Source organism: Vigna umbellata, chromosome 4 (genome assembly GCF_029865625.1).
Source record: "Vigna umbellata cultivar VRB3 chromosome 4, Vumbellata_1.0, whole genome shotgun sequence".
In the NCBI taxonomy this organism is placed as follows: Eukaryota; Viridiplantae; Streptophyta; class Magnoliopsida; order Fabales; family Fabaceae; genus Vigna; species Vigna umbellata.
In genome coordinates this window covers 28,941,850-28,954,809 of record NC_142168.1, presented here as the reverse complement: position 1 = coordinate 28,954,809, position 12,960 = coordinate 28,941,850, and the positions used below count along the sequence as shown (strand labels likewise).

The 12,960-nt window shown below is 32.9% G+C and overlaps 1 protein-coding gene across 1 annotated transcript; it reads left to right on the top strand.

Annotated features, from left to right (window-relative positions):
- Positions 1 to 4,831: 4,831 nt before the first annotated feature.
- Positions 4,832 to 11,618, top strand: LOC124821240 (protein argonaute 1-like). Its single transcript, XM_088111206.1, has 22 exons — positions 4,832 to 4,993; positions 6,038 to 6,705; positions 6,791 to 7,002; positions 7,093 to 7,242; positions 7,333 to 7,466; positions 7,578 to 7,687; positions 7,859 to 7,965; positions 8,037 to 8,175; positions 8,252 to 8,368; positions 8,501 to 8,608; positions 8,704 to 8,775; positions 9,092 to 9,214; positions 9,294 to 9,453; positions 9,546 to 9,805; positions 9,889 to 10,031; positions 10,158 to 10,220; positions 10,309 to 10,372; positions 10,465 to 10,600; positions 10,695 to 10,768; positions 10,854 to 10,948; positions 11,031 to 11,062; positions 11,169 to 11,618. The coding sequence occupies exons 2-22, from the start codon at positions 6,046 to 6,048 to the stop codon at positions 11,384 to 11,386; spliced, it is 3,177 nt and encodes a 1,058-aa protein (XP_087967332.1). The 5' UTR covers positions 4,832 to 4,993; positions 6,038 to 6,045; the 3' UTR covers positions 11,387 to 11,618.
- The last annotated feature ends 1,342 nt before the right edge of the window (positions 11,619 to 12,960 follow it).

The window sequence follows — 12,960 nt, the reverse complement described above, 5'->3', positions numbered from 1 at the left end:
TACAATATAAAAATTGAAAATAATAAGTAAAATCAATCAGAAAAATAAATATGTGTTCTCTTTCATATTCACCTTATTTAAGTTTTTAGTTTGAGCTATTAGCTTTCAACTGTAAAAATAAAAAATAAAAGTATCATCATCTAATTTCAGTTTATATTGAGAAACATCTCAACAATACGAAAATCTAAACAAATTAAGAAAAGTATTATTGTAAATTTTTTTGATTTGCCTTAATTTAAGCTTGATTCAAATAATAATATCCACAATAAATATATTGTCAAATCTGTTATATATTATAATAGTTTAATGAAGATTGTATTTTTTAATTAAGACCTGTGGTGAAAAAAAGAAGTACGAACCAACATTTAAAATTTGTGACCATTTTAAAAAATACAACTATAATTAATTAGAATCAAGCTTAAACAATATTTTTAATAATAGAAGCAGTTAGTAACATTGATAATTATTAATTTGATATGTTGGTTTGTCACTTTCGCAATACACAAAATAAGTAATAACTTCAAACATAAGTAATCTATAATCTACCAATAGTTTCTATACGAAAATACAAAAAAAAAAAATATAATTACCAAAAGCAGGGATCAGAAGGAAAACTATTTATGCCTTTTAGATTTGTTTTTGAATAAAAATTCGTAATGCAAGTTATCAACTTTGCTTACAGTCTTGAATATTTATAAAAAAAATAACATTACATGAAATATTTTATGATAATTTATTTATTTTTTAAATTATACTAAAAATTTTACATTAACCCATTCGTAATTTTACTAATTTCATAGCTAAATTGTTTTCACTTCAAAATCTTAATAGAAAAATATCATGTCACATACTAAAACACTAATTCAACTCTATATTAAGAGTAGATATTAAAAGTAGATAAAATCATTTGCTAGAAATTTGCCTTAAATTCATTAATAGTACAAACAATTAAAACTCCAAGGGTTAAAACACCTTGAAACTTCTAAGTCCAATATCCACAAAAACATCAATATAAATCATTCATGTGAGCCAATTGAGAAAATCGAAGTTCACAACTTCAAAAACTAAAAAAAAAAACTATAAAAAACAACGAAATTGGTAAATAAAAATGAGCTTACTTTCAAAAAATAAATATGTTTCTTGTCCAACTATAATGTACAAAGTAGTATCTGACGATAAAAAAAAATTAGAACATGTGTTATAATGAAAAGAGAAAAAAAAGTTAGTGTCAACATCCAATTACGTTTAAGTCAATAAAAAAAATAATATAAAACTAAAACAATAATAATTAATGATGGATAAAAAATAAATAAATAAATCTCTTTTGAAGAATATATAAATTTTAAATTTTAATTTAACTAGAGTCCAAGAATTTTATGCATATTTTCACCCTATTTATTCTTCATATCCCTCAAAACAAGTCACTATAAAATATTTTTAAAATATTGATTTCTAGATAAATGTATCCTTTTTAATATATAATAATTTGAATCAATATCATGGTAATAATTATAAGCAATATTCCTTATAATAATATATTGTAACAATACTATAATTTATTGGGTTAACTTCTTTCTAAAAGAGTATAAAAATTGAAAATATTTATGATAATAATTATAATTAATGTCTTAGATATTATATGATTTGATTGATTTTTTGAATATTGCAATCAAAATCCTTTCTTTCTCTATTTTGTTAATTATTAATTGATTCACAGTTAAAACAAGATCATAATATGTGTATATAAATACACATCCTATCATAAAAAAAAGTAGAGAGAGAGAGAAACATAGAAAGAGGGAATGAAAGTATAGATAGAAGGGAATAAGTTCTCACATAAAAAGGACCTCTGTCAACAACAATGACTAAGGAAGAAATAGTTAGAGTACTGAAAGTTTAGATAATCGTAAAGCTTGAAAGGTATGTCACTTTCACTTTTTTTTTTTAATTTGGGCAATATATTATGTCTTCATATTGTATGTGTTTTACTTTTACACTTAACTTTGACCTTTTCTTTTAAGGATGTTATTTTCACTATTCACAAATATTTTGTTTTAAATAATAAAAATCGATTGTAAGGTGAGGTTTATACTCACTTATATACTTTAAAACTTTAAATTGGCGTTATCTTTAGTCGATGTGAGATTTTTAACACTCCCCTTACACCCGAGGTATATACATCTCAAGTGTGTGACTAGACATTAATGGATGGTCCGATAGTGATCCGATAGCGGATGGAACAATATGTCCACACAAATCTTGCTAGGATAGGTTCTAATCTCTTATACCACTTTCAGAAGTGGATTTTAAGCTCGTTTTGTGGGGTTTAGTTAGACCTAAAGTATACTTTTTAACATGGTGATATATCTTTTCAAATTTCTTTTAAAAAAAATAAACAATTTCAAAGAATAAAATAGATTTTCTTATTACATATATTTCATGTTATGAATTTTGTCTAGGCTGAAACCTAAAACATCTTTTGGCACTTTTCTTAACATCTGCATCTCTTCTCATTTTAAAAGTTTTTGCTCGCTTTCTACACCTTTGTTTTTTCATTCTTTATTATCTCATATGTGTGTCCTTTTTTACAAAAAAAATTAAATTATAAAAAAAGATAAAAATGTTTGCCTAAAGGTATGAGTACTCTTGACATGGGTTGCATCGTCTTAATGTTTAATCATTTTTTCTTCTCTAAATAACTAAATATGGTTTTGAAAGTATAAGTACTCTCACATCGTCTTAGTGTTTAATAACTTTTTTCCTAAATAATTAAATGTTGTTTTAAAAGTATAAGTACTCGTGTGACTATCCGCGTCTAGTACTCGTGTGACTATCCGCGTCTAGTACTCGTGTGACTACCCGCGTCTAGTATTTGTGTGACTACTCGCGTATAATACTTGTTTTTTTTCATTCATAATTCCTAAAATACCAAGGTTAATCCTTGTCGGAATCACTTTCTAAAAATCTAAAATAATCCATAATAATTTTTGACAAATTTTGAAACAATTTTTCCACATAAATAATTATGTAACCTTGATTTTTCATTCTGAATGAGAATACGTAGGAGCAAGGTCAATTATTGTCGGTCCATAAAACAAAAAAAATAATTTGTTGTATTATTTTTGGGGAAAATTAAATATTTTGAAAAATAACCTCAATTTTGTACAATTAATTAATATTGTTTTTGGACAGACGCGATATGGTGTTTAAATTTTCTGTACGTGTAATCGATTCTCGAACCCAAAATTCTGTTTTCGTAGACTATATCTTATTATATGTTTTTTCTATTAGTTTTTCAGAATAAATTAAGATGAAGATTTCCAAAACATTCTTTTTTAAATCTATTTATTTTTTGTTCGTCTTGATTCCACTTTGACACTTAGAAAAGCAATTATGTTTGTGAAAATAAAAAATAAGAAAGAAAGATAAAATAAAGAAATGAACTTAAAATTGAAGATAAATATGTTTTATAAGTAATTTTTTTTTATTGTTAACAAAAAATTACATCAATTTATAAATCCAAATTTTACTAATGAATTTGAAAATTTATTTTATTGATAACGATGATAATGATAAAGGTTGATCATGAAGAGAAATAGAAAAAGAATAAAAAAAAGGAAGAGAGGAAAAAAATAAAGAAAATCCAATCAAGTTTTTATCAACGACCAAAAGAATTAATCAATAAATTTATAATTATCAATAATTAATAGCAGATTTTAAAATTCGTTTGAAAATTTCACTGGTGCATTTTATCAATAAATTTACGACTATTAATAATATGTTATCAAACTTAAATTTGTGGTGAACCTTTGTCATTACTAAAAAATTATATCCAACAATAATATACACTGATAGTATAAACAGAATTTCAAATAAAAAGAAAACAAAAACAAATTTTTACATCAACACCATTAAATTTGTACTTGTAACTAATACCTAATAAAACTAATACTTTTATTTTTCATTTAATTTCTTTTAGATTATTTTATATTTAAAATATAGTTTTTTGAGTATTGTGTAGGTGTAAAGTAGAACTAGGAATACCATAAAAGAAAATAAACATCCCACAGACTCATGCATACATTAAAGGGTCTCACATGTGCAAATTATCCAATGTCGTTAACATATTATATATAAATAAATAAGTTGATTCTTACTCTTTCTCCTCCTAACACACTATGAATAATTTCCACACTCATGTTAGGTACATGTCTATTTTAATTAACTTAATTTATTTTAAAAAGGAAAAAAATGTAATTATCAATTGAAAAACAACTATTTTATCGGTTAACATTCCACATGTCATCTCCATAATTACTTTTTTAAGTGGATATCATTCATATATTTTTACCTTTAAAAATAAATAAAACAATCTATATTAATTAAAATTGAAACTCACCCTTCCATCTCTCAAACTACCGCAGTATTTTCACAAAATATTTAATTTACTAATTCGACTATTTAATACGTAATCATTAGTTAACATTTTTTGTTTTAAGAAAAGAAAATCTAAAAATATATTTGGTGGTTGTAAATAGTAAAAGAAACCACTTTCAAGAAATGGTAACAAATATAGTTAATTTGATATGAAATTATATTTAAAAAAAATCATTTTAAATAATTTTATTTGAAATTTAAACACACAAACACTGTTAGTATGAAGAATAAAGAATAAAGAATAAAGAAAGAAACTGCTTGGAGGAGAAGTAGAAGAAGAACTTAGAGAAGAAGGAGAAAAAAGAGAAAAGAATAGGAGAGTGTAGGGACGGAGTGGTCATTTTCAAAGACCTACCCCATCTTTATAACATGTCCAATTCCAACTTCTCATGTGTTTTCCTCTTTCCTTCAAACCAAGGCACCTTAGTCACTCATTTCTCTCTCTCTATTCTGCTTAGTCAGAGAAACCCACTCTTTCTCTCCACTCTCCCACCTTCTCTCCCTTCCATTGCTCAAACCGTTTCTGCTATATATATATTTTTCTCTTTTTGCTAAGGTAAAGAATCGTTCTGCACTTGCTTTCTTCTTTTTTTCAAGGGTTTTTATCTTCTATTCGGTCTTTCTTTGCCTAGATCTACTGTCTCTGCCTTCTGTGGTGCTTCTTGATGTAAGCAAGATTGACTCTGATCTGTGTTTTCGTTTGATTTCTCTGGTTTTTTCCTTTTCTGTTCTTTTCGTGCTTTTGTTTGTTAGGTTTTCAGCGGCTTTCAGATCGTTTTTTTTTGTATCTTTTATACCGATTTTTTTTGGTTTGGGATTTAGGTTTGGCGGATTTAGCAACATTTTTGTGTCGGCTTTGCATTTTGTTGCAATGTCTGTGTGGTTTTTATCGAAGTTTTAGAAGTTTGTGTTATTTATGGGTTATTTGTTCGTTTTAGTCGGTTAAATTTTTAGCGTTACGTGAGAAGAGAAGAGTAGGTTGTGACTGTTTGTTTGTGTTTGACTATGTCGGGGGTGAAAATAATCACTGTGTGCTTTGCTGGTTTGCCTTTATTCTTTCTGTACTGTATGAAGTATTTTTGCTCGCTCACTATTTTCTTAGGGTTTCTAACCTCCGATGATGATTTATGCAGTCCGTGGGCTTTGTTCCTGTTATTTTAGTTGAGTGTGTTTTCGTCTTGAGTTGAGCCTGTGGAGTGTTTTGTCATTTAAATTTAAATTGGTAAGTTGTTGCTCTCGAGGTTTTGAAATGTTGTTGCTCACGTCTCACAGTCGTGGTTGAAGTTGAAATTGCGGAACGGAGTTTTAGTTTTCGTGTGTATCGCATACCCTTTATCCTGGAGTCATGATAATTTGTAAGTAATGTATGTTTAGTAAGTGTGTGCTCGGTGTTGGACATTGTCTTGATTGAATATTTTGTCTGTTTGACTGTGTTGTTTCACCTGCTCCAGTACTCGTCCTCCAACTGGTTGCATTTTTCGATTTTGTTGCTGCCATTTGGTTATTTACTTCTTGATCTATCGGCATTGCCAAATGCTGATAGTAGGTTTGCCTGTTGTTATTGGATTGTTAATCACGAACTTGTGTTCCATGAGTGTAGTTTCCGTCATGGGTAGAAAGAAAAGAACTGAAGGACCTAGTGGGGGTGAAAGCTCTGAGGCTCAACGCCCTGCTGAAAGAAGTGCACCGCCCCAACAACAGGCTGCTGCCCCTGGTGGGACTGGACCCCAAGGAGGTAGAGCCTGGGGTCCCCAAGGAGGGCGAGGAGGTTATGGTGGAGGCCGTGGCCGTGGGATGCCTCAGCAACAATATGGCATCCCCCAACAGCAATATGGCGCTCCAGCTGATTATCAAGGTAGGGGAAGAGGAGGGTCTTCTCAGCAAGGAGGCCGTGGGGGATATGGTGGTGGCCGCAGTGGTGGTGTCGGCGGTGGTGGCCGAGGAATAGGTCCTTCATATGGTGGCTCTTCTAGGCCACCAGTACCCGAGCTGCACCAAGCAACCTCAGTTCAATCATATCAAACTGGGGTGAGTCCTCAGCCTACATCATCTGAGGCGAGTTCTTCCCTGCCGCCTGAACCGGTGGATTTGGAGCCATCGGTGGGGCAGATGGTGATTTCTGAAGCTACTCCTACCCCTCCTCCTCAAAGTAAATCATCCATGAGGTTTCCCCTTCGACCTGGGAAGGGTAGCTATGGCATAAAATGCATTGTTAAGGCTAATCATTTCTTTGCGGAGTTACCTAACAAAGATCTTCATCAATATGACGTAAGTTCCCTTTTTAGCGATTGTAGGTGGAAAATTCTTATTCTCTTGCTTTAACAAACTATTTGTTTTCTGTCTTGTTGCACAGGTAACCATTACTCCAGAAGTGACGTCTAGAGGTGTGAACCGTGCTGTTATGGAGCAATTGGTCAGGCTTTATCGGGAATCTCACTTGGGCAGGAGGCTTCCTGCCTATGATGGACGCAAAAGCCTCTATACTGCTGGGCCCTTGCCATTTATTTCAAAGGAGTTTAGAATTACTCTTATTGATGATGATGAAGGAGCAGCAGGAGGACAGAGGTTTACTTGTGTTTATTGCTTGTGGTTGTTTCTTAGTTTTTGATTTTATCTTTTTTTTTATGTATTTTCTTTTATTTATATTTTATATAGGAGGGACCGAGAGTTCAAGGTGGTGATTAAGTTGGCTGCACGGGCAGACCTTCACCATTTAGGGCTGTTTTTACAAGGAAGGCAGACTGATGCGCCACAAGAGGCTTTGCAGGTCCTTGACATTGTACTGCGTGAACTCCCTACTACAAGGTTCCTTATACAATTCTTTTTAGTGCTTGTTATTACAATTTTCTTCAGTGTGTTGCAACTCATTTGTTAACTGGATTTTTGATGTTGTAGGTATTGTCCTGTAGGAAGATCATTTTATTCACCCGATCTGGGAAGAAGACAACCTTTAGGTGAGGGATTGGAGAGCTGGCGTGGTTTCTACCAGAGTATTCGTCCAACTCAGATGGGGTTGTCACTGAATATTGGTAAGTAACACCAAAATTTGGTTCCCTCTTTCTTTAATTCTTTATTCATTTTTATTAAATCTGTTATGTCAAATAAATTTTATAATCTAAATAGTTCCTTTGGATATGCAGATATGTCCTCCACTGCTTTTATCGAGCCACTGCCAGTTATAGATTTTGTTACCCAATTGCTGAATAGAGATGTTTCTGCTCGACCTCTGTCTGATGCTGATCGAGTGAAGGTTAGATTTTGTAGTGTCCTTTTTGATATTGCCATTTAAGATTATCTTTTGGTTTGATTAAATTACCTACAATTTGTTTAACACGATAATAATGCACCATAGTTATACAGAAATAAAGATATAATTCGCTCTAATAAACACAAATACTCACCCTCTGCTTATGTATGACAGATCAAGAAAGCTCTCCGAGGGATCAAAGTTGAAGTGACACACAGAGGGAATATGAGAAGAAAATACCGAATTTCTGGCCTGACTTCTCAGGCAACAAGAGAGTTGACGTGAGTATGTGTGGCAGTTTTTATTTTATGGAATGAGTTTTTATATTGATTTGGTTTTGGTTCGGTTTTAGGTTCCCTGTAGATGAAAGAGGAACTATGAAATCTGTTGTGGAGTACTTCTATGAGACATATGGGTTTGTCATTCAGCATACTCAGTGGCCTTGTCTGCAAGTTGGGAATACACAAAGGCCAAACTATTTGCCAATGGAGGTAAACTCCCTTGTTGTTAGTTTTTTGCTATTTTTGTTGGACTAGCCTTCTTTAGCTAATAGCTTCTCTGGAGTAGGTATGCAAGATTGTGGAAGGGCAGAGATATTCTAAGAGGTTGAATGAGAGACAGATCACTGCTCTTCTGAAAGTTACATGCCAGCGTCCTGTTGAGAGGGAGCGTGATATCATGCAGGTAATTGATGTTTTGGGATTATATTGTTTATTTTTTCTAAAATTAGTGAGGTGTTATGTTTGTATTCTTTCCATGTGGCAATTTCTTTGTATGTTATTTTTTCCCGGTGTAATCTCTCTCTGCATTATGTAGACTGTATATCACAATGCATACCATGAAGATCCTTATGCCCAAGAGTTTGGAATCAAAATTAGTGAGAAGCTCGCTCAAGTTGAAGCACGCATCCTACCTGCACCCTGGGTACCTTCTTTTAATATCAAGATCAACTTATTAACTTATAGGAACTTAGGTATTCTTTTTCTAATTAATAACCATTGATTTTATGTTTCCTTCAGCTCAAATATCATGATACAGGTAGAGAGAAGGATTGTCTTCCTCAAGTTGGGCAGTGGAATATGATGAATAAGGTACTTGTTTGGCGCCTTTTTGTGTGGTGGTTATGTACAGTATACAATGATAATATAAAAAGTGTGGTTTTTCTTTCTTGAACGGTTTTAAGGTGTGAGGTGTATTGGGTTAGTTGGTTTTTAAGATTTCGTTCGAGTTTGTAAGTTTGAGTAAAGTTCTATTTGAATGTATCATGTTGAAATACATGCATGGTGACGAGGTGTTTGTCTTTGGAATGACTTTACGAGGGATAGAAAATGTCTGGCTTATGGTTTGCAATCTGATTATTTGTTGACTTTTATTTGATGAATAATAACAAATTTCTATTTCTTTCAGAAAATGGTTAATGGGGGTACTGTTAACCATTGGTTCTGCATCAATTTTTCAAGGAGTGTTCAGGATAGCGTTGCCCGTGGCTTTTGCTATGAACTTGCTCAGATGTGCTATATATCTGGAATGGTTTGTATATATTCCTTTTAATCAAATTGTTTTGAATTGAGTGTTTTGATGACTTGACTCATTAGTTTCATGTGATTAGGCATTTAATCCGGAGCCAGTTGTCCCACCAGTCAGTGCTCGCCCGGATCAGGTGGAGAAAGTTCTAAAAACCCGTTATCATGATGCAAAGAATAAGCTTCAGGGAAGGGAGCTTGATTTGCTCATTGTTATTTTACCTGACAATAATGGATCTCTTTATGGTTGGTGCATGACCATGATCTTTGTAATTTATTCTTCTGTTGTACCAATCATACTTGTGAAAATATCGTAATATGTATTATTTTTTGTGTAGGTGATCTCAAACGTATATGTGAGACAGATCTTGGACTGGTTTCACAATGTTGTTTGACTAAGCATGTCTTTAAAATGAGCAAGCAATACCTTGCAAATGTGGCATTGAAAATTAATGTCAAAGTGGGAGGGAGAAACACTGTACTTGTTGATGCACTTTCACGGCGCATCCCCTTGGTTGGAGACAGACCAACTATTATTTTTGGAGCTGATGTGACTCATCCACATCCTGGAGAGGATTCAAGCCCATCAATTGCAGCTGTATGGATTTTTGATCAAACAACTCAAGTTATTGGCTATTTTTCTTTAGCTATGTAAATTGTAATGAGGTGTTAAAACTGTAGGTTGTGGCTTCCCAAGATTATCCTGAAATTACAAAGTATGCTGGTTTAGTCTGCGCCCAAGCTCATAGACAGGAACTCATTCAGGACCTTTTCAAACAATGGCAAGATCCAGTCAGAGGAACAGTGACTGGTGGAATGATCAAGTACTCTCCTACCCTTCTCTCATATGTGAGCTGATTAATGCACATTGGGGGTTGCTAGCTTTTTTGATAGTTTTTAAATATTAATATTGATTTTGTAGATTTTCATTTTCGCTTGTGTTTTGGCAGAGAACTTCTTATATCTTTTAGGAGGGCTACGGGACAGAAGCCACAACGCATTATATTTTACAGGTAGTCTTGTGTTCTCAAATTGTTTGTTGTGACCAACATATCAGTATTTCTTTCAACATAATGATGATTCTCAAATATTATTTGTCAGGGATGGTGTCAGTGAAGGTCAATTTTACCAAGTTCTACTGTTTGAACTTGATGCTATTCGAAAGGTAAGAATGGTTTTACGTTTTGTTCAGCATCAATGTGAGAATTTAATGTTTTTAATGCTAATATGTTCATCTTTCTTTTGTTCCAATCCCAGGCATGTGCATCCCTTGAACCCAACTATCAACCTCCTGTTACATTTGTTGTGGTTCAGAAGCGTCATCACACGAGGCTCTTTGCTAGCAACCATCATGACAAGAGTTCTGTTGACAGGAGTGGCAACATATTGCCTGGTATATTTTTTAGTTCATTATTTGATGACATACTTTTTAAAGGAACTTGTTTAGCTATGTTGTTAAATGATTATACTGCCTCAAAATATTGCAGGCACAGTTGTCGATTCCAAAATCTGTCATCCAACAGAATTTGACTTTTATCTTTGTAGCCATGCTGGAATACAGGTGTGATTTGCTACACTTTGTGCTAAAAAACATATAATTATATGTTAAACTGCATCCTCATTGATGTAAACCATGTGTTACACAGGGTACAAGCCGTCCTGCTCACTATCACGTGTTGTGGGATGAAAACAATTTTACTGCAGATGCTTTGCAAACTCTTACTAACAACCTTTGCTACACGTAAGTTAATTTGCGTTGCTTTTCAGCTTCCACTGTTCCATTTTTAGACAGGATACTGAATTTGATATTTTTGTTTTGTTAGATATGCTAGATGCACACGATCTGTTTCAATTGGTGAGTTTCCCCCCTTTTGTCTTGTTCAATAGAGTCTTATTTATACGTTTATGTATATTGTTATGTATGTGATTAACTGATTGTGTTTTGTTTTGATCAATTGCAGTGCCTCCTGCATATTATGCCCACTTGGCTGCTTTCCGAGCAAGATTTTACATGGAACCAGAGACGTCGGATAGTGGGTCCATGACGAGTGGTGCAGTTGCTGGCCGTGGAATGGGTGGCGGTATTGGTCGAAGCACCCGAGCACCTGGAGCTAATGCTGCTGTGAGACCACTACCTGCTCTGAAGGAGAATGTGAAGAGGGTTATGTTTTATTGTTAAGATATTTTGTTGACAAAAACCTTGCTTTGTGGAGTGGTTATTCCTAAGTGTGTGCTGTCATTTGGTAGGGACCGAGTTAATGTGGTGTTGTGAATAATTTGTTTTTAGATTTTATGATTTTGTCAAATCCTCGGAACTCCTTAGTAGAGTCATCAGGATCCTAATTTGATGCAGACTATGTTGTGGTCAGTCTTTGTTATTGCTCTTGAGAAGTTTCACTTTTGTTGTTGCACGGACGATGTTTTGTTTAACGTGTTTTATCGAGTCTAGGGATGATGATCTGGGATTCGGATGAGATGTTTTTAGCGTGTAAAGATTTCTGTTAAAAGGTTAAGGTTCTGTTCCGTGAATGGGGTAACAATGGTTAATATAAGTATAACCACAGTTTTAGTAAAGATTATGATAGGTGAACAACTTTTTTACAACGGTCGTATCAATAAGGTAGTAAGGTTCTTAATTTGATTTTCGTTCTTTTCCCTTTCTTAATTTTAGTAAGGTTGCGAAATTGTCTCTTTTCTTTTTCCTTTCTTTGATTGTAGGTTGTTAAATGAAAATATCCAGTGATTTTGGTAATGGAAGTAAGCTATTTTTGTTATTTGTTTTGCTATTTTTCCTTTCACGTTTTCTGTTTCATTATTTTATTTTATATTGTTATGACGTGAATTTGTTTATTTTTGATATAGTTGTGTGTGTGAAATTGTTGTCTCTTTTCTTTTCCCTTTCTTGGATTGTAGGTTGCCAAATGAAAATATCCATGATTTTGCTAATGGAAGTAAGCTATTTTTGTTATTTCTTTTGCTATTTTCCCTTTCACGTTTTCTCTTTCATTATTTTATTTTAAATTGTTATGATGTGAATTAGTTTATTTTTGATGTAGTTGTGTGTGATATTGTTTTAAAACGAAGTTAGTTGGTGGTTTGAATTGGAGACTGATTTCAGAACAGAAAAGCTTTAATCAAAAAGATATATTTAGTATAAGTGTCTTGAAAGAGTCGTTAGATGGGTTGATTTGAGGGATGAGTTTTGTTTCAGAGAGAAAATTATAAAATTTAAAGAAATGGATGTGTACAAGTGCACGAAGGAAAGATGATACGTACGTTACAAACAGTTGTTTGCTAAGGAAGAAGATTTCCTTACTCTAGATATTCTCAACGACATTTATATGCATATTAAATGTTTTTTATTAAATGAGGTTGAGAATACTAAATAAAGATCACATAGTCCTGGTAATTACCATAAGCATTTTGGGAGTTATATAGAAAGTTGGAAATGACTCCTCACTCAGGAGAATTAGGTTCTTTAGGATTGTCTGGACCTTGTGTTTGAGTGATTTTTTTAATTTTTTTCCTTGGATAAATGAGTTGCCTCATCATTTATGGTCTTTAGGAAATCAAAAGAAATCTTAGTTCATTTAATTGTTTAATTGTGAAGGCCAAAGTTTAGATAGGTGGTTTAAACATAGATGTGTCAAAATCATGAGGGTTGGTGTCCAACACTTGGCCCTGGTGATAGATTACATGTTCCTTGTAATTGGTTACCTAAGGTATTTTAGGAAGTTATACAAAAAGTTAAAT